Source organism: Penicillium psychrofluorescens (genome assembly GCF_964197705.1).
Source record: "Penicillium psychrofluorescens genome assembly, chromosome: 1".
In the NCBI taxonomy this organism is placed as follows: Eukaryota; Fungi; Ascomycota; class Eurotiomycetes; order Eurotiales; family Aspergillaceae; genus Penicillium; species Penicillium psychrofluorescens.
In genome coordinates, this window is record NC_133439.1 from 5,229,101 (window position 1) to 5,252,722 (window position 23,622).

General features: G+C 54.2%; 7 protein-coding genes across 7 annotated transcripts; 2 read left to right on the forward strand and 5 right to left on the reverse strand.

The window, feature by feature from the left end:
- Window positions 1-1,068: 1,068 nt before the first annotated feature.
- PFLUO_LOCUS1983 (hexose transporter hxt5) lies at window positions 1,069-3,030 on the forward strand (the record flags this gene model as incomplete). The annotated part of the gene is made up of 4 exons (XM_073779076.1): window positions 1,069-1,380; window positions 1,465-1,721; window positions 1,786-2,209; window positions 2,281-3,030. The coding sequence occupies 4 exons, from the start codon at window positions 1,069-1,071 to the stop codon at window positions 3,028-3,030; spliced, it is 1,743 nt and encodes a 580-aa protein (XP_073636068.1).
- A 448-nt stretch (window positions 3,031-3,478) lies between these two features.
- PFLUO_LOCUS1984 (uncharacterized protein) lies at window positions 3,479-4,303 on the reverse strand (the record flags this gene model as incomplete). The annotated part of the gene is made up of 1 exon (XM_073779078.1): window positions 3,479-4,303. The coding sequence occupies one exon, from the start codon at window positions 4,301-4,303 to the stop codon at window positions 3,479-3,481; it is 825 nt and encodes a 274-aa protein (XP_073636069.1).
- A 763-nt stretch (window positions 4,304-5,066) lies between these two features.
- Window positions 5,067-7,073, reverse strand: PFLUO_LOCUS1985 (uncharacterized protein; the record flags this gene model as incomplete). The annotated part of the gene is made up of 4 exons (XM_073779079.1): window positions 5,067-5,570; window positions 5,626-6,176; window positions 6,238-6,900; window positions 6,965-7,073. 4 exons carry the CDS (start codon window positions 7,071-7,073, stop codon window positions 5,067-5,069), a joined length of 1,827 nt encoding a protein of 608 aa, XP_073636070.1.
- A 4,452-nt stretch (window positions 7,074-11,525) lies between these two features.
- PFLUO_LOCUS1986 (uncharacterized protein) lies at window positions 11,526-15,147 on the reverse strand (the record flags this gene model as incomplete). The annotated part of the gene is made up of 4 exons (XM_073779080.1): window positions 11,526-12,924; window positions 12,981-14,836; window positions 14,891-15,021; window positions 15,084-15,147. The coding sequence occupies 4 exons, from the start codon at window positions 15,145-15,147 to the stop codon at window positions 11,526-11,528; spliced, it is 3,450 nt and encodes a 1,149-aa protein (XP_073636071.1).
- A 425-nt stretch (window positions 15,148-15,572) lies between these two features.
- Window positions 15,573-17,397, reverse strand: PFLUO_LOCUS1987 (uncharacterized protein; the record flags this gene model as incomplete). The annotated part of the gene is made up of 2 exons (XM_073779081.1): window positions 15,573-16,566; window positions 16,622-17,397. 2 exons carry the CDS (start codon window positions 17,395-17,397, stop codon window positions 15,573-15,575), a joined length of 1,770 nt encoding a protein of 589 aa, XP_073636072.1.
- A 489-nt stretch (window positions 17,398-17,886) lies between these two features.
- On the reverse strand, window positions 17,887-20,966 carry PFLUO_LOCUS1988 (DNA repair protein rad16; the record flags this gene model as incomplete). The annotated part of the gene is made up of 7 exons (XM_073779082.1): window positions 17,887-18,118; window positions 18,171-19,318; window positions 19,366-19,424; window positions 19,473-19,547; window positions 19,602-19,710; window positions 19,761-20,090; window positions 20,142-20,966. 7 exons carry the CDS (start codon window positions 20,964-20,966, stop codon window positions 17,887-17,889), a joined length of 2,778 nt encoding a protein of 925 aa, XP_073636073.1.
- A 692-nt stretch (window positions 20,967-21,658) lies between these two features.
- Window positions 21,659-23,605, forward strand: PFLUO_LOCUS1989 (UV-damaged DNA-binding protein rad7; the record flags this gene model as incomplete). Its single annotated transcript, XM_073779083.1, has 4 exons — window positions 21,659-21,708; window positions 21,767-21,794; window positions 21,847-22,389; window positions 22,442-23,605. The coding sequence occupies 4 exons, from the start codon at window positions 21,659-21,661 to the stop codon at window positions 23,603-23,605; spliced, it is 1,785 nt and encodes a 594-aa protein (XP_073636074.1).
- Between the last annotated feature and the right edge of the window lie 17 nt (window positions 23,606-23,622).

Below are 23,622 nucleotides of genomic sequence, written 5' to 3' on the forward strand. Positions count from 1 at the left end.
GTTGGCCGGAGCAAGCTAGTGGGGCAAACCAGAGAAGGGCTAATGCCTACTGTTCAAGAAAGAAATGCGGATCTGAGAGATTACTATCTGTACTGTATAGTATTTGCTATCATATTTCCGCCCGTATCTAGTCGAAGAACTCTTTATAGAGCTTAAAGCATTTACGAGACAAGATCAGCCGAAAAACATAGGTTACAAATTTAAAAAATTCCGTGGATAGAGCTTAGATGTGGTCGGAGCTAGAGGAGGAAGCGTACAAAGGTCATTTTTGATATAAGAATATTGGGTTTAAAGAGCAATGAGAATAGAGTACTACAGATTTGCCGAGTAAAGCAAGCTTTTAGCATGTTTTGTGCCAAAATAAGTCCTAGAAAGCTTCTCTATTTCAGTGTTTTGCTTGCTGAAATCTACTCAGTGAGCCAGACCATGAGCGCCCTCATTAAAGCGGCGGCAGCCAGGGAAAATTCGGTACGTATAGTTGCAAATAGAATTCCATTGTATCCCCGAGATTCTTCCCCCGGCCGGGTAGAATCTTGCCGGGCGGATCGGAAGACCTGTCGCTCGGTGCTGGTTGACGTAAACGACTCACTCCCGCGCATTGCCGGATTTACCCCAACCCCTTGGATTGAAGCCACGAGCTCGAAAAAAAAAATACAATGGTAAGCAACCAAAGGATGGACCGTAACGATCGTAAATTGCTCAATCGGAGAAACAGTGGCTGACCTCCCTCTGGCCGCGCCGAATGGGGGGTGTTGTAGGTAACTATAGATAGTTGACTATACCTGTGCCGAAACAAGATCGCGAGCCATGACGGCACCACGGTCAATGACGGGCTGAACTTCACCCATGGAATTGGAGCTGATGGCATTGTGGCGACCGATGACCTATGATTTCAAGCTCACGTCGTGAATTCCATATAACGAGAGACCCCGTGGCCAGCCGAGGACGGAGCTACAGATCTCATAGACTGATGCTCTGCTTCACATTTTAAATTGGCATCTATTGCATTTCCGATGCTTTCTCGATTCGACTCTTTCTTCAGTCCAATTCGTCCAGTGCACAATCGCCATGGTGTCGTTCTTTAATAGACACAGCCAGGGCAACAAGTCCCCGCCATTGACCGATCTATCGGGGGAATCGGTCGATCAGGAGAAACGACGCCGCAGCAGCTCGTTCGACGAGACAAAGATCCCCTTCGTGACATGGCGCTCTCTGATCCTGGGCGCGTTCGTGTCCATTGGCGGTATCATCTTCGGCTACGACACGGGTCAGATCTCCGGGTTTCTCGACATGAAAAACTTCAAGCAGCGCTTCGGTCAAAGGCAGGGTGATGGCTCGTTTGCGTTTAGCAATGTTCGCTCCGGGCTGATTGTTTCCTTGGTATGTATATGCAATTTGCTTGAACGTCGACTTGGTTTTTGGTTTTTTTTCTTCCGGGCTCGCGCTGATTGTCTTACTATGTAGTTGTCGATTGGAACCCTACTCGGTGCTCTCATGGCCGGCCCATTGGCAGACCGCATTGGCCGCAAATGGAGCATTGCCTGCTGGTGCGTGATTCTGAATGTTGGCCTCATTATCCAGATCTCCTCGCCGTCTGGGAAATGGTATCAGTTCATGATGGGCCGCTTTGTGACGGGGTTCGGCGTGGGTGCCTGCTCGCTGCTGGTGCCCATGTACCAGGGTGAGGTTTCGCCGCGACACATCCGGGGTGCCATGGTGTGGTAAGTAAAGAATGAAAAGGCAATCCTATTGAATTGCCATCAGGGCAACCACTGACACATCCAGCTCGTACCAATTATTCGTCACCCTGGGCATCTTCGTCGCCTACTGCATTAACTTCGGCACGGAGTCGATGAACAGCACTGCTTCGTGGCGGATTACGCTGGGAATCACCTTTCTATGGGCTATTGTCCTCGGTGTGGGAATCATCTTTTTCCCAGAGAGCCCTCGGTACGACTATCGGCATGGCCGCGTCGACCGGGCGAAGCGCACCATGGCGAAGCTATACGGTGTTCCCGAGAACCACCGGGTTATTGTGCACGAGGTCCTTGAGATCGAGGAGCAGCTCGAGGCCGAGAAGGGTGGCCACGGCGGCATTTATGGCTGGTTCGAGATGTTCCAGGCGCCGCGCATGCCCTATCGCATTGCGCTTGGTGTCGTGCTTCAAGCGCTGCAGCAGCTGACTGGCGCTAACTACTTCTTCTACTATGTATGTCTCCCTCTATCTCTCTCTGAACATTAGGGGGCTAGGATCCGCTAACTGACCCATTTCCTATGCAGGGAACGGTGATCTTCAAAGGTGCCGGCATCAACAACTCGTACGTGACGCAGATGATTCTCGGCGGAGTGAACTTCGGCACGACCTTCGGCGGGCTGTACATCATTGAGCATTACGGTCGACGCAAGTCTCTGATCACCGGCGGAATCTGGATGTTCATCTGCTTCATGGTCTTCGCATCGGTGGGCCACTTCGCGCTCGACGTGAACCACCCGCAGAATACACCGGGCGCCGGAACGGCACTCGTCGTGTTTGCCTGTCTGTTTATCACGGGATTCGCAATGACCTGGGGCCCCATGGTGTGGGCGATTGTGGCGGAGTTGTATCCCTCGCGCTACCGCGCGCGGGCGATGGCGCTGGCGACGGCGTCGAACTGGCTGTGGAACTTCCTGATTGGATTCTTCACGCCGTTTATCACGGGCGATATCGACTTTGCCTACGGGTATGTGTTTGCCGGGTGCTTGTTCGTCGCCGTGCTGGTGGTTTATTTCTTTGTTATCGAGGGTAAGGATAAGACCCTGGAGGAGATGGATATGATGTATGTCATGCACGTGCCGCCGTGGAAGAGCAGTAACTGGACGCCGCCGGCGCCAGAAGAGCGGCTCACGACAGATCAGCTTATGGATCGGCGCGTGGCAAAAGGATACGACAAGGAGGAAACGGACGCGGCGGCTAAGAAGAGTATGGAGGGTGGCGGGCCGATTCATGACCATGCGGAGGCTCCGGAGGCAGGTCCGTCAACGGCGACGTGATTTATTGAGGACGAGGGGAGTGCTGGTGGTGGTATATAAAGTGGGCAAGTGTAGATGTATATATCCCTATCCTTGTACGGAGATCAGATCTCCAGCGGTAGTGATTACTATGGAAGGAGTAGATATCTGTCATGTCAATTTGGCTATTCATATATCAAGAAGTACAGGCAGGCAAAACAAGAATGAACACATCTCCAGGATGGAACTGATGAAAGGAAACACGACCGCAATGAGAACTAACAAAAAACAAAAGAAACGGCGCCGGATCCACCAGTTGCAATTTACTCAATCCACCCAAATAGACTCATTCCGATTCCCTGAAGATCGACTGGGCAAAGCAGACGGGAAAAAACGCATGGATGTGGATAAGAGCACAATCATCAATGTTGTGAACGTAGTAGAACTTTTGGCACACACCAACAAGGAATGACCAGTCGGTCACACTAGTTTAGTCCATAAAGTCACCGCGCAGGATCTTCTCCTGGAAGAAGTCCGGCTTATTCTGCTTGGGCTGCTTGGGCATTTCCCGAATGGGCTGCTCCATAGTGGCGACGGAAGCCGCCCGCTGATGCTGGCCCGACTGACGGACCGCCGACGGACCCTGCGGACCCTGCGGGGAGATGGGGCCTCCAATGGACGGGGCGCGCTCGGCACGCGAGCGGAGTGCCTCGGTCCAGTTGAAGCCTTCGCCTGTAGGCCGGCGCGATACGTTAGATATCTCATCCTGGGGAGCAACCGTGTTTGTACTTGCAGTAGCAGCAGGGGAGCGGGGTGGGCTGCGGACCGACGCCGAGCCGGGCGAGGACCCGCTGGCTCGGGCCGCTTTGGTCGGCTGCCCGGGTGGTGGGGGATATCTACCATTGCCAATGCTTCCTGTGCGAGCCTCCCGCAGCGCCTGGGCGCCGAAGGAGACCCGTCGCGCGAACGGAGAGTTGGGTGTCGCGCCGGGGGATGCACTCTCTGCCTCTTCGCCCATGGCATCCTCGGCGGTGGGGGCGTTGGACCCCATGGAGCTCGACATGCTGCCCCGGCGGAAGGCATTTCCAAAAGCGGACGTCTGGGTCGGCGAGCCGGACAGACCGAGGGTGGAAATCGACAGCCGGCGCTGTTGATTCGTCTGGGCGTTGGATCCGGTCGCCTGGGAGCCGTTCGCGGGGGGTTGGTTGTTCTGCTTCGCAAAGAGGTCGGTGAAGGTGGCACCCAAGGAGCCTCGCCGCTGGCGAGATTGGGAATTGGGGACGGAGATGGGGGAGGATGAGCGATCGTCGGACATGGTGGTGGACCGGGAGAAATTCAGTTATGAGAGGCAGGCGTGGGGGGTCAGGCAGAGGAAGCAGAGCTCGGACGGACTCGCCGCCCTTCGCATGGAGCTGAAGCCGATGGAGAGAAAGGCCGTCTGTTCTGGACAAAGGCCAAAGCAGCAGTATGAAGCTGCAATGTGTCGCTTATCGTATGCGGATGGTCGTGTGTGGGTGACGTCAAAAGCCGCTCGGACCTGGATAGTCCAATCAATGGAAATGTGGGGGAAAAGAGGAGATTCAGTGCGATGATGGAAACTAGAAGGAAATGGTGAGTCGGGATGGATGGAGAGAGTATCCGGATAGGGAGACGCAGGGGGGGAGGGAGGTGGCGCCACTGCAGGGAGGAGGTGGGTAGGCAGAAGTACCAGCAGGGGATATAGAGAGAGAGAGAGTGTGTGTATGGGTAGATCTCAGAAAGAGAAAGAGAGAGAGAGAGAGAGAGAGACGGAAAGGAGAAGAGAACAAGGGACTTACAGCAGAGCACATGTGAAGGGAGAAAGGGAGGGAAGAGAGAAAAGAAAGAAGAGCGGGAGCAGAGGATGAATGATTGGGTGGAGTCGATGATGCTCACCCCAGATTGTTCTCCACTCGAGACGACTGGGTTCCCCGCCAACGTGAAGAGTGAGTTACGACGGATGAGTGACACCCGATTAATCCAGCCCCGGCAGTAGGAGTAGGCTGTGTTGATGCTTGCCTTCAACATAGATCTAAATTACTAAAACTATACTATTTGGATTATGGCCTCGCTGGTAAATGGAACAGCTGCGCCAGCTTTCGGCCGATCGCCGGCTCGATCTCGGTCCCGTCGCGCGCAATCTTCACCTCCCGGTTGGCGTTCCAGGGATTGCGCAGCCCGCGCGTGCGATGGAACGGCACCCGTTCCGTCGATAGCCACTGGATACGAAAGGGCTTGCCAAAGGACTGGCCCTCCTCCTCAGCCTCGGCCACCACGCTGGGCTCACTGCGCGTGTCTAGCTCATCGCCCGACGACGACTCAACCTCCCAGAAGATCGTGCCCCGCGCCGAGTCGTCGATGATTCGACCCTTGGGCGCTGTGGCTGTGGCGGCGGTCAGGGTCATGTCCGTCTCCTCGGGCGCGCTGCTGGGTACTGGTTCTGGGCGGGTGGGCATCTCCAATGCTAACGCTTCGTCGTCGTTGATGGGCGATATCATCCGCGCATACCCAAAGTATTCGCCGGACTTGTTGGCTGAGAAGATCAGGTAGACGTTGTCGCTCGTCTATAGCGGGTTAGGGGAGAGGTTTGATAGCAAAAACAGAAATAGATAAACGTACCTCGTAAGCCCGGTTCAAGCTCGCCTCGTTATGGTTCTGCGTGGCCCAGATACCACTCTGCTTGCTCATCTCGAGATCTTCCACCGTCAGACTCTTGACAACAAAGTATCGCTCGGGCATGCGGGTCGGCGGGTCCTGCGGCCCGGTAGAAACCGCTTCAGACGTGCCCTGACCTTCAGGGCCGGGCAAAGTAGTCGTCGGAACATCGTCCGTCGGCACTGGGGGACCGGACCCAGGAACAGTGAAACCCTTGCGCAACCGACAGACAAGGCGAACGCCGTGAAACCGGGAATCGTGGAATCGCTGTAACGCCGTAGCACAGGCAGTCGCAGATTTGTAGTTCACAAACGCGCAGTTGCTCTTGGAGATCAGGAACACGCTCTCAATGTCCTCGGTAGCGTCCTGCGCGAAATGGTCCTTGAGGTCGAGCACACCGGTGCCCGTCGGGAGGTTGCCCACCCAAAGGGCATGGCCGGACTGTTTCGGTTTGCGAGGTGGCCCTCGGGGGGTGCCGGGGCGGTTAGGGGTCGAGGGAGAAGAGGAGAGTACCCCTGTGATCAGATTTGGTCAGCACAAAATATCATCCCAAGGCCTTCCGATAACTCCACGTACCTGCAAGATGGGATTGAGCCTGCGCCGACTTCTTAGGGTTCGAGCCATCGACAATTGTCTTGGAGACATCATACTCGAAGCCCGCAGGTGTTTTCCCTGCGTCCCTTCGTACACTCGGGTCGGTCACTGGCGAACCGCTTGGGCCAACTTGGTAAGGTGGAAACCCAGACGGCGGCTGCATGGAACCACCAGGAACATGGCCCCCCGGTCCATACGGTGCTGTGTATGGCGCTGGTGGGTAATATCCAGAACCATAAACGGGCACCTGCCCTGGACCAGGGACAGGCTGCACGGATCCATAAGGTTGATAGTGCACACTACCGTGCTGAATAGGCGATCCTGGGTGCTGAGGAACGCCGTATGGTGGGTACGGTGGTGCATAGGGAAGGCCATAGGGAACGCTACCGCCGGGATTCGGCCCGGGATAGGGCCCCATCGGCTGCATGGGGTATATGGCGCCTTGAGGGTGGATTGAGGGGATGTATTGGTGTGGCGAATGTTGTTCGAATGGCGATGCCTGCGACGGCGGTCTTGGTAGGGTGTAGGCCATATGGTTCATGTTCAATGGTGTCGGCGACTGTCCGTACTGTCCATGTCCCCTCCCTCCCTTGGGACTGGAGTGACGGCCAACGGGCCGCGAGGGCAGACTGACACTGGTTGAACCTATAGTAAAGCAGTCGAGTCAGTATTGAATATTCATTCTCCCAATTTGAGCCAGGAAACTTACCAGGCGCTGGAGTTGGTCTCGTAGACACATTTGGCGGGTCGGATGTAGGGGCTGTCGTATCTGCAATCCCTGGAGATGTATTGACCTTCCCTGGTGGAACATCTCCCATGGGGCTCGGTTCTTCTCGGCGAAAAACAGACACTGGAATGACGCTTCCGAACGCACTTCCTGTCTATATCACTGCTTGACTAGAGACCACCGAAGACCTCTTGGGTTCAAATGACAGATTTCGTTGCGATGCGCACGGATTTGACCGAAATCGGACACAAATGAAGAGATGAGACTCCAAGATTGAGTGCTACAGGAAATCACAATTGTCAACAAAAATCCATAATCACAGTCTCGTCAAAGAGGGTGACGAAGAAGGTAGAGCGTAAGTAAAATCAAGTGCGAACCAAAGTGACGAGGAAGGGCGTGGCCGAAACCACGGGGGAATCGGCGGAGTGGATGAGGGAGACAAAAAAGGTCAGAAGAAAAGAGGCGCTGCAGACATTTTTCCTTTTGTGCTCAGGGCCTAGAATTTTCCAAAACTGGATTGTGCGGCATCTCTGCAGGAAATCCCCCTCTTAACAATCAGTGGGCTAGCGGGCAAAACAGGGAAAAGACGATATAAGGTGGGGGCATACACTCGATAGAACGAATGGGTTCGAAAAGGCAAACAAGGGTAGTAGTGGCGAAGCGCGTGGAAGGGGAATTCCCTACCTACAGGGCACAATGCCGCTAATAAGGCGGATTGGGCCGTGTGGTCATAGGGCAGGTGTCCAACAGGGGGAAATGCGCACAATCATGCGTGACGAAAGAAGAGTGAAAAAGAGTTAGCACATACCCAATGAGTGGTGTACTGGTTGACGTGGCCCGAGATAGGGTCAATCAAAGCCCAAGTAAGTGCTGCAACCAAAATCCGAGACTCAAGAGAACACTGCTACCGGACAAGCTGGAGAGGATAAATGCAAAACCGAGGCCTGGGCTGACTGCAGTTATAGGGGAACACACACGCGCATAAGCCGCAAACTAAGAATTGAGGTCCTTTCCGGCGCGAGACGCTAGGCGGGGGCCGAAGAACCAACTAGGGATATACCTAGTACCTGTGTTGGGGGGCGTCTCTGACAGGGAAATAAAGGTTCAATGGGCTGAGAAAGGACGGGATCCCAAAATAGTTGTATCCTGCTACTGAGCGGAAGGAAGGCCAAGCTCAGTAAGAAGCGCGACTGTGGGTGACAGCAACGTTGGCTAAATCCGCTAGCGCAAAGAAGCGAAAGGGAAGAATTACACCCCTACCAGGTTTGTGGCTGAGAACCAGAGGCGTTAGTGATCAGATCATCATCATCAGCCTTAGCAGGGCCCAGACAGCCTGTTAGATGGGGTGACTTGCAGACAACGGGTGTTTCCACTGTGGCGCGGCCAAGGCCAATTGAGGATAGTCACGGACACGCCCTTTGCAGATCCTCAGTGGCAATGATTCAACAGTATTCCCGTGAGAGCTGGTGGGTCTGTTACTATTTCTTCCTTTTCCTACTGGAAAGTTTTTAGGGGGTTGACATGTGGAGGAGATCTGAGCCAAACGTACCGGATGGTCCGTGAGAGATTGACAAGCCCGTTTTGACTCCGTGAGGAACAGATTGGCCTGTCTCCGAGGCGACAGGATTTAAAAAAATTGGTGCCCAGCGATTGAGACTGCGCCAGACATTTAAAAAAGGTTGAACGTATAACCACTGTGGCGGGAATGGTAACACTGTTGAGCAAGCCACTGACAGATCTTTCCTGGAGAAAATCAGGGCAGACAGCTGGTCCTCTTTCCCGATTGGATGACTGGTCAATGCATTTACGTTTGGAGAGCCTCCAGCTGTGCCAGTGACGGGTATTTGCCACTTCCAGGGGTGGAGCGACGATGGGGACCAGAAACAACAATGCAGCCACAAAGGAATTGGCAGATGAACGAATCAAAACCAGCGATATGTAGCGGGCTCCATGATCTCAGTGATTCAAGCCCCATTTGCGTCAAAGGCTTGTGAAGGAGCCACAGTGTTCGAGGGTAGCCAATTGACTCTGGCCGGAGGGCCGCCGTGGGCGGATAAAGCTGTGGTACACTCCCACTAGTTTTCGATCGAGAATCCGCCAATAACGACGAGACGATCCCCATCGGGCGGCTCAGTGTGGTGGAGATGTGGCGTCCGGACATTCTTTAGTGGGCTCCCCGAATAGGCAGACTGGTAACTACCTGTTCAGGTAAATAGGGGATGACGAGGGACCGCTGGGGCGATCCATGGTCACGGGCTGATTCGCACACACTGACTGTCCGTGCCTGTGCAGCTCGAGGAATCATCTCGTTGGTCTTGGTCGAAGCAGAAGGACTTTTGCAGAAGGGGCCGTTGTTGGACGGGATGAGATGCCAGCCACTCACAGCGTGCCTTGGTCAACGACATGTCTTATGTCAGCAATCTATTTATTCTGGTTCCTTTCGCGATCGATTACTCTCCTTCCTGTTCCAGCAGTCACAGCCACAATCCAAGGGACAATGTGGCAATCACATGAAGCATGATTGATTGGGCTCAGAGGATACACCAATCAATGCCCGAGACCGGGACGGAAGTGTATACTCCTGAGGTCATTAGTATACACCTCAGGCAGTAATTGGTATACACCTCAGGTATCACCAATGGAGACTCACGTACTGTGCAGGGGGAGTTTAGTTGAGTCACGTTGAGTCTATTATTTTTAGCTACGAATCAACTCCCTATAATTCCCAAGGCTTTGATCCGAGTATATGATCATGTGACCGAGGCCAACCCAGTTGTCGCCCTTTTTTTCCGTGCCTTTACCTTCCCTCCTCGCAGCATTCCAAACTCTCTCGTGAAACATCCTGCAGTAGCGCATTCTCCCGTGTCGCCCCTCCTGGATCGGATGGCACCATCAAGGCGCCCTGAATAGCCCTGCAGCAGCGCCGGCAATCATAAGATGGCGAGCGGCCCTGCAGGGCGATCACCCGATGGAGAAGAACGGATCCACGCACGATGACTGGCCACGGACAATTTCTCGAAGCGTCCGATGGATTGGGCCTCTAACGAAGACCAACGGCCGCTGGAAACTCATGGGTCATGTGACGTCATGGCGCGCTCGACTTCTCCACGTTCCTGACATCACTGCCCATCACTGCCCAAACTACCGTCGCATTGTGGACGGGACTGCAAGGCGTAACTCCTACGCAATCACACCCCAGTTGGCTTCATGCTTTCTCTCCAGGACCCGCGCATATCTTCTCCAGCGTGGATTCTCCACCCACAGCCATTGACGTCGACCTCCATTGGGAGCTTAGCCTGTAAGATGGGCCGGACCATGTTGTCACGGTACAGCCCACACTACAGACACAGCCTCTGGCAGAGACTAACGCGCGAGAACGAGAACGACTGAGAACGAATGCTCCGGAAGCATGTGCCGAGGAAAAAGCTTGACGATCCACCACCCCGTCCGTGGTGGCTGGTGCTCTGATCGGTGCGAAATAAAAGCTGCCAAGCAATTCCGCAGGGATCAATGGGACCGGCGGAGCTTCTCTACCCTTCTCTCCTCTCGCCATGTTTCACATTCATCTACTGTGCAGTGGCTGAGCAGTGGATATCATCGCCCAGTTTGGAAGCCACTAAAACCCAAGTTGGGATTTGGAATTGCCGGAGATGCCCAATTGGGCCCTTCATCGACAGTCTTTCTCACCGGCGGAACGCCACAGGTCCCACATGTGCAAGTAAATGTGCTCTGTCTGCGCTCTTTAGTAGTGTCGGCTGAGCAGCTGATAGAGGTCATATTGCCACAATTAGGCAACTAAGTAATGTCGAGAGTACTCGAGGGTAGGTGAGGCAGGCCCTTGGGGGGGGGGGAGCTATAGACATCTATTTGGGTGGGGGCGGGGGGGTACTCGCGGGGAGAGACGGGCTAGCCAAACAGCTACAGAGAGCTATAGTATGGGAAGCGCAGACACATTTCATCTGGAAAAGAGAGCATCATCTCTTATCAACACTTTTATAATTGCGATTGTGTGTGTATAGACAGCTATAGCTCCAGGGAAGTAACTACTGGAGGGCAAAGACGTTAGGTAAGCAGCGATGTAAACATAGTATTTCACGTAGAAGAGAGCATCATGCATTGCAACTGATCCTATCATTGCGATTGTGTCGTGAGACAACTGAAAACAAAAAAGCTGGTATACTGGGTATCCATACACGACTTGGTCCCGCCCCAGGGTTCACTCAGATGGTAGCCAGAACAGGACAGAAAGAATAGGAAAGAGAGAAGTAAGAAGAAAAAAGCAAGCACCACACACAGCCTCGCAAAGCAAAAAGAGCAGTGGATGCAATATAGGGGGGTAAGGGGTGGGAATGGAGAGGTGGAAATAGACAAGAGAAGAACGCAGAAAGCAACTGCTGGTCCAACCACACACTCACACAAAAGACCCAGTTGGGTGAGAAGGAACAGGATGAGACAAAAAGCGACATTCATGCAAAACCTCATTAGAGTGAATATAATTATGATTAGGGAATTGCAGTGCACACGCTGCATTCCAAAAAAGGAGTTATCGGTCGATGCCAAGGGAAGCCACCTTCCCAGCAAAACGGGCGCCGGCACTACCTCTCTTGGACAACTTCTCCCTCTCCTTGCTATCCAGGGAGCTAGGAGTCTGGGTCGTGGACCCCGAACTGCTGGGATTGGAATCCTTGCTCGATGAACGGATAGTAGGCAGAGAGCCGAGGGTATCGCTGGCGGCGGACTTGCCCGGTATTGGTGCCGCAGCCGGGGAACTGAAGCCCGAGTTCCGGGTGGTCCGTTGGCTGAGGTAGAGTTGCGCGGCGGGGGAGAGCGGGATGGAAGGGGGTTGCGGGGGGATGTCGGCGCCGTTCTGGACCAGCAGTTCGGCAATGGGGAATGGGATCGCTTTGGTAGTGGACCGGGCGGTTAAGCTTGACGGCGTGGAGCCGGGGGAGGCAGGGTCGGCGGCGGCAAGGGCCAAGAACACGGCGTGGGTGTTGCGGGAGCGGTCGGCGATGTTCACATTGGCGCGCAGGGCAATGCCGTACAAAGTGCCTTGGATGTCATTTCGCTTGATCGAAGCGAGGAGGGTCTCGCCGGGAGTCGCGAAGCGGGACCGTGGGGATGGGAGGTGTTCGACGTAGGCTCGATCGACATATTTGGCGGTGATGAAGCGCAGGCGCTGCTCGCGCGTTGATCCCGCGTTTGGCTTGAGGGTCTGATCAAGAGTCGCCTCCCAGACCATGTTGCTGACGCGGTTGCCAATCTGCAAGAGGATCTCGACAATGTCGTTCGAGAAGGAGTGCACGTCCAGCGTGAGCGACCGGATTTTGGAGATGTGCGTCCCCAGCGACCGGTGGATTCCACTGCACTCGATGCACAAGATGATTCCCAAATTAATGGACACCCATTCAACCTTGGACGAGGACTCGCAGTCAGCGCACCAAGTGTTGCCTTGGTCAGCATCCCGGACAACTTGTAGCAGTCGTGATGGATTCTCCTCAAAGCTATTGCTATCATTGCGGACGTAGCTGGGCCGCGCTCCAACAGTTGTCCGGCGGTTCACGCTGTTGTTGCTCGAACTGTTCGAATAGGAATGCTGGCCGGACATCGACGAGCTTTTGCCAGTCAGAATGGAGCCGATATCCCGGACGGGATCGCTCTTGGATGACACGGGGGGCACAGGCGTCACGCTTCGCCCTTCGACCGCACTCTGGAGCGCATTGTTGATGGATCTGATCCAGGTCGCCATATCTTCCTCTGAAGTCGCCTGGTAGATGCGCTTGAACTGTGGGGTAATCACTTCGAAACAGAATCGTCGCTCTGCATTTCGAGCTTCCCGGACCGAAGCCATCCGAAGATCGATAGGTTCCATGTGCAGATCCAATTTCTGTTTCCAGTTGCTATACTCAGACAGCTTTCCTTGGTCCAGCACAATCCAAAACCTGTAGCTGTAGTTAGCACGGCATATGCGACGAATTGACACAAAAAGAAAACTTACTTGTGCCATGCTTGCTTGTTGATGCCCTTTGGATCGATATGCGAACCCGGACGCGAGAGTGCCCACAGCAGACCTTCTTTTCGTTGTTGACCCGCAGCTCGGTCAGATCCGGTGGAACTCCCCTCCTCGAGGTCTCGGATGCCCTTGAATCGATTTTGGCCCGAGGCGCCGCTAGGAGTGCTCGCTGTAGGTGCAGATGTTCCGGTAGCAGAGCTGACCGAGCCTGTATTTACTTGGGATGAAACCGATGAGGTGTTGCTAGCCACCCCACGGAGCTGAGATGAGGTGCTGTCGGCACGGCCCAATTCAGTTTCGGTAGGAGGGAAGCCTCCATTCGCAGATCCGGAAGAGGAAGATGGGACCCCCGTGGGGCCGGTCACAACCTCGGGTTCGAGGTACGTGTTGCTGTTTTTCTCCAGGGTCCGGCGTTTCTCTTCACGTTCGGTCCGTTGAAACTGGAACTCTTTATCTGCCTGGTTGACTTCGTGGATGAGGGCGTCCAGTTGAGGGACCATATCCTCGACCTTCTTTGCGGCCGCTAAAAAGTTCTTCGCTTGGAAGTCGGCGTACTTGGTGAGATGAGAGAGGACCTCTTGCTCCTTGCGGCCACCGTGCAGGTCCTGCATGAAGGACGAGTAGTCGAAGCGCCTGAGCTCGAAATTCCGTCGTTTAGCTTGATACTTCGAGTCACTCTCGACACGCTTCTTCTCTTTCAGAGAGTCCTGGCGCTGGCCTAGATAGCGACTAACGTAGGCGTAGTAGTCGCGACTCTCCTCGTCGAAATCTTTCTTTTTCGACTCTGCTTGTTTAATATCGTTATTGTAAAGCTTGATCAGAGGCTCGATAACGAGTTTCTGAAGCTGGAGCGTGTTGAGCTGCTCGTAATTGAGGATCTGGCGGGCAATCCTCTCAAAGTAGTGGTCCAATGCCGGCTGGATAGCGTTTGCATTGGATGTGGATGCATCGTTCAAGGATCCCAGGAAGGCTTCCATGGCATCATTGCAGTTCGCCTGAGCTTGTTGAGCTGCCTCCGCCTTTTTAAGGACCTTCTTGATCTTGGTCCGCATATTGCCGGTCTTTTGCTCCAGGGCTTTCATCGTCGCGCGGAATAGAGGCCCATCCTCCACAGCACTTATATTGTCTCCCGGCCGAGAATGCGGCAGGTCCACCTTGAAAGGCGGTGGTGGCCCGACGGCCGTCGGCGGGGGAGGTACTAGGGTCTCGGCTGTGTCGGGGGGAGTGGTAGAAGGGAGATGCGGATTGGAGATAGGTTCGGCGTCGCTGATCTGAGAGAGAACGGATTGGGTGGAAGGGACGCGACTGCGGTGGGGGACCGACAGTTCCAGATTCGGCGACAAGGTCTGGGGGCTTGGGGCAAAGCGACCAGCGTTGTGCACCCAGAAGGAAAAATGCGCGAGGGTATTGAGACGGTTCGTCCGTTGATCGTAGTCCAGGAAGCTGCAGCTGTTCCGCCATCCGCCGCCTTTGTCCTCGGTTACCTTGGGAGGCTTCCATGTCCAGGTCCAGTCTAACGCCACCGACGGCGTGCCCTCGGTCGAGAAGTCCCCGATCAGCTGCACATTCGAGTTGTTTTGTAGGTTCGGGTTCGCGTGGAACTCTCGCGTGATCAGGTTGTCCAGCTCCCTCGAGTTCGACGCGTGGGCGAAGGTGAGGCCTGTGAGGGATGTGTCGGCCACCTCGGGGAGGGATGTCGCAACGCCATTTACCGTAGAGCCGGCGGTATTCCCGGTTTGTGTCTGCCGGAGGATGAAAGTGAAGTTGAAGATCAGCTCGTCATCGTTCGACAGGCGGAGCAGGAACGTCGGGACCGCGGCGGAGGGAGGGATGTCAGGATCCTGCGATGGTGAGGGTCAGTCTCCAGGAGGCTTTGGGTTACGGATGGATCGCACCTGGATATACTCGATCGGGGTGTCGTCGCCAGCATCTCGCTTTGCCGTGAATCTCGCCGCCGGGAACGCGTTGGGAGCGAGGGTCAGCAGTCGGCGTCTTGAGTTGCTTATCGTAATCGACGCGACCGAGACTAGGTATCGGGGAGTGCATCAGCATGGGTCACTTGGGATGGGAGGACCGGATCAAACGTACACCTATTCTGGTCCTTAAAGAACAGATTTCCCGCGTCGTCCAGACGGCTGGCGACAGTGCCCATGGTGGGAGGCGGTAGGAAGGGGAGAATTAAGTGACGGCACGAGCAGGAGTCCGGGCACCGAAGCAGGCGTTGGCAAGCATTAGGGAAGGCTTAGAACATGTGAGAGTGGTGGTGGTGATGATGATTGTCTGGGGGAAAGAAAGAGGAACAGTGGTGAGTGGGGTGGGGGAGGAATGAACAAATGAAAGGATGGATGGATGATGGGGCGGTGCTGGCAAAGGCCCGGGGTGATCGATCGATTATGACGGCAAGGATGCGGGATGGGTTGGGGTCGATTTATTCATGTCTCAATTACTACTGCTCCTAGTACGTACTAAACATTAGACAGAAATAGAATACTGTGATATCGCATACATCGTGAAAAAGCTCAACAAAGCCTCAAATATCCAACCCAACAAAGGGTGCACAATTCCCAGGATGCTCTCTCAGGCGGCCGCTCGAGGGGTCCCCGCCGTGCTGCTCGTGCGATTCTTAACCTCACCAGCCGACGAGGCCCGCTCGCGCCCGGAGTGATACTTGTGCTTGGGGCGATCCGCATGCCCGTCGGCCTCGACCCATCGCATCATCTGGCCCTTCACATCCCGCATCTCGTGGACCCGTTGCGCCAAATCGCTGCGGTGCTTGGTCGACTCGCCACTCCGTTCCTGGAGCTGCTCTTCGTCCGAGCTCGAGAGGGACAGCGACGAGGCGCTGCTCTGCTGCTGGTACATGACCTGGTTGCCCTGCGTCTCCTTGCACTCGCGCTGCTCGTTCTTCAGCTGCTGCTGCCGCTCGGCATCCTTCTGGCAGTCCAGCGTCGTGACGTGGATGCCTGGCAAGTTGGACGACATGAACTCTTTGAGCAGGGGCAGCATCTCCGGGTTGGGACGATAGGTACCGCTATCGTTGTCGATGAATAGCTCGTAGTCCGCGGGGTTGGTCGAAATTTCGTGCACTTCCTGGGTGGACTCGTCTTCTTCCACAAGGAACTCGTTGGGGCGCGAGGAAGAATGGCGTCGGTGCTGGTGCTTGCGCCGTCGGACGAAGAACTCCCCCGAATAGGCAATATAGATAGACACATCGCTGTGCATGGTATGCTTGCTCAACAAGTCGATACCAAACTCTTTACCGGTCTCGGTGAAGCGCAACTGTCCGTCGAGCGTCAACACGTAGGTGAAAATGCGTCCGCCCTTGCCGTAAAGTACAAATTCCAGGAACTTCTGTGCAAATTCGTGGCAGGGGGTGGCGAACTCTCCGTGCTCTGTACTGCGATCAAAGTTGTAGATTCGTTGATGTTGATGATGGAGGGCTTTATGAAGGATTCGCCCTCGGAGGCTCTGCGCCTGGAACATGCCGGCCACAAATGGCCTGAATTCAACATATCGGTGGTAGAGCTCGGAGGGTACGGGGCCCGTGAGCTGCATCTGAATCGCTTGAAAGCTTTGGGGGGATGGTTAGATCACTGGTCACAATGGACGAGACAGATACAACATACTTGTAGCGAGTATTCGACTTTCCACTGCCATCCTTATTCTCGCTATTGACCTTGGTTCCAGCCAGTCGCCCCATCAAAGGCGAGAAATGTTTGAACCAGCGATTCGGCCCAACAGTGTACATCTGGGCGCCTTCGTTGCCGGGGGTCGGTCCCAAGCACTGAATACTGACCACCAAGGATGATTCCGGGTGATGGCCCGTCGCGAAAGCGGAAACATTGGTGAAAACATAGACGCGCTTGCTGCCGTAACGTTTCTTGACCTTGAACGACTGCTCGCTGATTCCCTTCCAATCCTCCTGCAGGGACGGCACCTCGATGAACGCAATCCCCAGCTTGTCATCGTGGTCCGCCGGGTCTTCGTCGTAAACAGACGCGTTCAACTGAAAGCCGGACGCGGGGACATTGGCGACGATCCATTCGCTGTCCCACGTGGGGTTTGTATTCTTGTGTACAGTATGAGAGCGGAAGCTGATGATGGGATCTTGCTTATGGCGGCGGGGCAGGTCAACGTGCAACTGTGCGTAAACGTAGGGGTCGGAGGAGAAGGAGGCAAAGTCGGCGAAAGGCAGTTGTTCAGCGCGGTGAAAGGTGAACTTGACGGTGTAACCCGGTGGAGCGGATGGGAGGGGTGTCGCATCGAACCCCCCCGCTGGTCCGTCGTCGTTTTCTTTCAGGGTGCTGACTCGTTCGTGCAGCTTGTCGGCCCGTTCGACAAATTTTGGGCCATACTTGTCGATCGGGCGAACAGGCAGCGATCGCGGCTCTTTGTCGTCCATGATGTGGGGATGGATTTTTGTAGAGTGAAAGGCGCATGCGCCAAGTGCTGTCAGACCGGTTCGCTGAGTAGGTTCAACCGGCGTATACACTGACAGAGCGAGAGAGAGGGGAGAGAGAGCGAGACAGCGAAATGACAAACAGACGGAGAAAAAGAGAGAGAGAGAGAAAGAGAAGCGAGATACGTGCTTGGCAAAAACGATAACCCAAGTGGGTGGTTGCTTGGTTCTCAGCCTTGCGAAGAAGGGAAACGATCAGCGCTGGCAAAGCCGAGATTACCCACTTTGGGGAAATGCGATGCCAAGATCAGGCCCGATGACCTCATTGGGAAATTTTTCCATGGCTGCCTAGAATATCAACTATGGACGGCATAATCATACAGAAACCCCGGGAAGGGGACAAAACAGCAAATATCGTGAGCTCGTGACAGCATAAAAATTGACAAAAAGGTGCTCGCTGTAATCCGTCGATGTGATGGTGATCGTGATGATCTAGTTACCCCGGAAGAGGAACTGCATGTCCTCGGGGGTTAACTTCTCCAACGCCTGGTCCTGGTCCTTGTTGATCGTTCCCTGGATCAGATTCGCCTTCTTCTCCTGGAGCTGCACGATGCGCGACTCCACCGAATCTTCGATGCTGAGACGCGTAATCACACACGGCCGCTGCTGACCAATGCGATGGCTTCGATCGGCGCTTTGCCATTCTGCCGCGGGATTCCACCACCTAGAGGTTGCTGCGTCAGCCACGGGTCTGGGACAGAAGGAAAAGAACTTACGGGTCAACGATGAAAACTCGCGATGCCTCGGTCAGATTGAGCGCCACACCACCGGCTTTGAGCGAGACGAGGAACACCTCGACATCGGGATTGGTCATGAAGTGCTCGATAGACCTCTGTCGCTGCGCCGGCGTCATGGTGCCATCCAGCATGACGGTGGTGAGTCCTGCATGGCGCAGTCGCCACTCGACCAGCTGCAGCATCGACGTGAACTGAGAGAAGATAATCGACTTCGGGTTGTGCTTCTTGCTTCGTTGCTGGTAAAGATCGTAGACCAGCATCTCGATCTTGGTGGAAGAGGTCCAGTCCTCCATGAGGATCCGATTGATGATCGAGTTCTTCTTAACGGACTCCTGGGCCTGTTCGATAGTGGGCTGCTCGAGATCAATGGACAGAGGAATGTGGCACTGCGGGCAGTCCACCATCGATTCATCGTCAAACGACCGAATGTAGTCTTTAGCGCACTGGCGGCAGAACTCGTGACGGCAGCGAGACCGAATGGCATCCTCGGCGGGCTCATCACACACGCGACACACCAGAATATTGAACCCGGGCTGCACGTGCTTCTTGAGAATCAGATCTGGATGATTGGCCACTTGTCGCATCTGCATGATCAGGCCGAAGATGTTGGCGTAATTGTTCAGCATCACGCCGCGGCTAACGTAGGTATCGAACTGTCGGTTGGAGTTTGTCATGATACTTCGCGAGAAGTCATGTTCCATCTCGCCAAAGAACTCATTGTGCAAAATGACCCGTTTGGGGGGCAGCTCCATCGATGAGGTATGCTCTTGCTTCAATCGACGAAGCATGATATGGTCGGTAATGAGACGGAGCTTCTGCAATCCTTCTTTCCGTTCCTTTTGGGTTCTTCCCTCGGTGATAGGTTTCAAAATCTCCTTGTTGAAGATCGACACGTGGTTGAAACCCGTGTGCTTGCAGTGTGTGCAGCGACCCTCTTTGTTTGAATCCCACTGCAGTTTCTCACAGTCGCATTCCTTGCAGAAATAGCAGGCAAAGGGCCGGACTTGAAGGAAGCGCAGAAGTGAAAAGAACTCCCCGATCCGATTTTGCACAGGGGTTCCCGATAGACACCACTTGTAGTTGGCGTTTAAAGCGAAGCAAGCCTTGGCGACGCCCGTGGTACGTTGCTACAGAGATCAGTGGGACTCGGAGTAGCATACGCGAACACACTTACCTTGATGCTGTGTGCTTCGTCTAGGATGAGTCGATGATAATCGATGGCATGAATGACGCCTTGAGTTATGTTAGTATTGACTTGGCAGACTGGATCTCAGGACTTACTGTCTTCCTTGACAGTTCCTCCAGCTCGAGTCCACCCTTTCACCTGCTTGCGATACATAGACTCCAGGCTCGAGTCTAAATGAAGAGTCAATCCTGCCCCTATAGAAGCAATGCGAGAGTTTCACGTACAGGATATCATGATTACATGGTACTTTCGCAGGTCCGCCTCGGTTAGCTTTTTGACCTTGGAGTCCGAGTTGTGATAGACGAGCACATTCAATTTGCCGTCGGTGTATTCCTGTGGACCTTATTAATCGATGAAGAGGTATATGTGAGGATGTGGCTAACCTTGATCTCAGACACCCACTGCATCAGAGCAACGGGAGGGACAACCACCAGGGTTGGAATCTTCTGAGGGAAGTCGGACATGATCAAAGACACAGCTTGAATGGTCTTCCCCATGCCCATCTCGTCACCCAGCAGGCCACCTCTGTATTCTGTTTTTTCCTGTTCCATCAACCAGTTCAAGCCCTCCAGCTGGAACGCCTTCAATCGGCGAGTGATGGAGGCGGGCTGCTCGGCCTCTTTGGTGGTGATAACAGGCGTGTTTTTCAGATCATCCCACATTGTCCTGAGGCCGGGATGCTTGCTTTCCAGCTTATCTTGGTTGAGTTGCGCCTAGAAAATGGTTAATACTGCAAGATGACAGAGTCTATGCAACAAACTTACACGACGAGCTTTCCGCTGCTCCCACCAAGTTGGTGGCTCTTCGCTGGGAGTACGCGAATCAACAGCCCTCCGTCCTCCATCGTTGTCCATATCTTCATCTTCAGTCAGGTCAGAGATTTCGTCGTCAAAGATTTCTGCATCAGACTCGGATGTCGCCATGGAGATCATATCGATTACATCCAGCAACTCGTCTCCAGACAGGTCTGAGTTGTCGAGTCGATCATTCACAATCTGATGTCTCTCGGCCTGAGACAAACGCTTCTGTTTCTTGGGCAAGATCCTGTCATATTCTCTCAGCTGGACTGCACGGGCAAACTCCTCATCCGTGACAAGGTTCGTCTCGGGTTCGTCTGCCGTCATCGCAGCCGCAGATCTCTTGGTTCCTCGGCTAGAGCTACCCATGGACAGTGCACTTGAGCGAAGCTGCTGGGCACGTTCAGAAGCATTGACACGGGCCCGGGGTTTCTTGGTGTCGGATTCGCCCGGTGCAGCGCTAACGCTCGTGGCCGGCGTGCTGACCCCGGTCGCGCCATAGAGAGAAGGATCCCCAGTCGAGCTTCGGGACCCCGAATCGAAGGGTGACTCGCTCTTCAGCGGGATCACCACCTTGAAATTGTCGGGGCCCTGGGTCTTGACTGGCGCGGGACTAGACAGGCCGGGATCATCATCCTCAGAATCCTGGACGACGCGTGTGTTTTGTGATTTGGAAGGGACGGATTGGGGCAATCGGCGAGATCTGCGCAGAGGAAGGGGCGAGGAATTCTGCAATGACGTTCCAATAGATCCGTCATCCTCAGAATCAGGAATAGTGGTTGAGAGTTTCATGGTGGGAACCTGTTAGCTCCCACTAGGAGGGCTGCAGATAGGTAGGGAAATAGACAGGGGCACAGCGATGAGGCTCGATTGTACTATGGATAGAAGCAGGATGGATGTGTTAGTTGATGGAGCAAGTCTTGATGGCAGCGAGAAAAATACCCTGGTCAGTCGAGAACACTAGGTGATTCCCCAGCGGAGAGAGTAGTTGCGACGAAAACCGGGTGGATGAGAAAGAGAGATCTGACGAGCAGGGCCGCGACGAAAGAAAACAGGAAAGAAAATGCGACGAAAGAGATAAGGGAAGCCGAGGAAAAGAAAGAGGTGAGGAAGGAAGGGAATTGTCAGGAGGCAAATGATAACAAGTGATGGATCAGTCAGTGCCTGAGCCAGAAAACTCTTCACGCGCTCTTTCCACGGAAATCTTGCTCCATTTACCTACACTCTCTTCTTGTTTGTCCCCTTCGTCATTATTCCTCCGTCTACTCATTCTCCCTCTGCCCTTGTTCTGCTGTTCCCCCTTCCTATCCATCCGTCCCAACTTATCGCCCCTGATAAGCAGGCGCGTTAAGTGCAACGCGAAATCGCCACGGTCCAGTGACTTGCCATCACAGTCCGTCCTTGACACTGCCATCACCTACACCTGCCCTCCTGTCTCACCATGTAAGTAATCCGTGCCTGCGGAATACATATTGATGCTGATTATGAGAAAAAGGTCTGGCAGGCGAACAGCCAGAAACCCCATCAGGGGCCCGTACGTATCCACCTTCAGCGACCGGTTAGCCGTTCGTACACTGACAATCCAATAACAGGCACTCGGCTCTGACGGATTTCCTGGCTGTGAGTTTAGAGGTGTCTTTATTCTGTCTAGAAGTTTCAGCTGACAAGACAGTCAAATAATATTTCAGCTGCACAAATCCGTGACGACTACGAGCAACGGCTGCAGACAGCCCAGCAACAGGCCGAACAAGAGGCCGCTCAGCAGGAAGAGGCCGAAGATGCAGTCGAGGACAGCGAGTACCAACCGGATTCCCCCGAAGAGCAGACAAAGAAGCGGAAGCGACAACAGGCAATCGAAAAGACCAAGAAGAGCAAGGAGTTCGCTCGTCGCAAGGCCCGACGTGCTGGGGAGCCTGATGATGATGATGACGCGCTGGCAAATGAGATGGTGGACGAGAAGCAGCGGCCGATGAATCCAGGTCAGCTGGCGAATTGTAAGATCTGCAAGAAGCGCTTTACGGTCACACCCTACAGCAAGACCGGTCCCAGAGGAGGTCTACTCTGTGCCGACTGCTCCAAGAAGCAGAAAGCCCCGGGCAAGAAGGCACCGGCAAAAAAGCGAAGTTCAGGGATTGGACGCCGTCAAAACCAGAAAACTTTGCTGGATGGAGATGTTTCGAATGGTGCTCCGAGTCTGCTGGAGACGTGCATCAAAGTACGAGCGTTAGCCCACCGTGTTTGTGATCAAGTACTGACCTTCGTTCTAGAAAGTGGGCGATAACATTGACAATATCGAAGAATTTGGCGACTTGCCTCCGCAGCTGATGCATCGTCTCAGCCAAATTCTGTCCCGTAATCGAGCGGTGAACTCGAGGACGCTGGAACTTTTCTTACGGCCTCAGTACAGATCCATCGATCTCTATGACTGTGCCAAACTTGACACCGACGCGTTTCACAAAATTCTCGCCTCTATGCCCGGATTGACTCGGTTGAATCTCCGCTTCGTCACCCCGTTCAAGGACGCCGTTTTTGAGTACATACTCGACCGCGATCTGAAAATCCAGGATCTGCAGTTGGATTCGCCGAACCTGGTCTCCAACGGTTGCTGGCGCCAGCTTTTCATCAAACTCGGTCCTCAGCTACAGACTCTGAAGCTCTGGAACCTCGATTGGGCCTTTGACGACGAAACCGCGGAAATCATGTCCAACAACTGCACTGGCCTTCGGCGGCTGAAGTTGAAGCACCTCTGGAATATCGGCGATGCCGCCCTCAAATCAATCTCGTCGCTGAAATCCCTTGAGCATCTCTCACTCAACCTCAAGCAAGAAACCACCAACGAGCCTCTTCTCCAGATGATTTCTCAATTGGGCCCGAACTTGCGGACCTTGTCTCTGGAGGAGTTTCAACAAGTCGATGACCAGCTGCTTCAAAACATTCATGATAATTGCCACCATTTGTCCAAGTTGCGACTCACCAGCAATGCAACCATTACCGACAAGGGACTGGCTGATCTCTTCCGAGACTGGAAAAACCCGCCTCTGACGTTTGTGGATTTCCAAAAGCTCCGAGACGTTGATACGGGCAACCCCGCTGGTCCTCCGGACCCGATCGGTCTCGCGTCAGATGGATTCAAGGCTCTTATGGAACACTCGGGGTCTAAGCTTGAGACCTTGAACATTGCCTCATGTCGTCACATCACACACGCCGCGTTCGAAGAGGTGTTTAGCGAGAAGAAGCGGTACCCGGCACTCAAATCTCTGGATATCTCGTTCCAATTGGCGGTGGATGACTACGTGGCTCAATGTATTGTGCGATGCTGCCCGGCTCTTACGAGGTTGGTTGTCTTCGGGTGCTTCGGCATTCGAGATCTTCATATTCACCGGGGAGTTGCACTCATCGGCCTTGTAACTGCAAAGGTCACGGTCGATTAGATCGTCTAGAAGGGGAC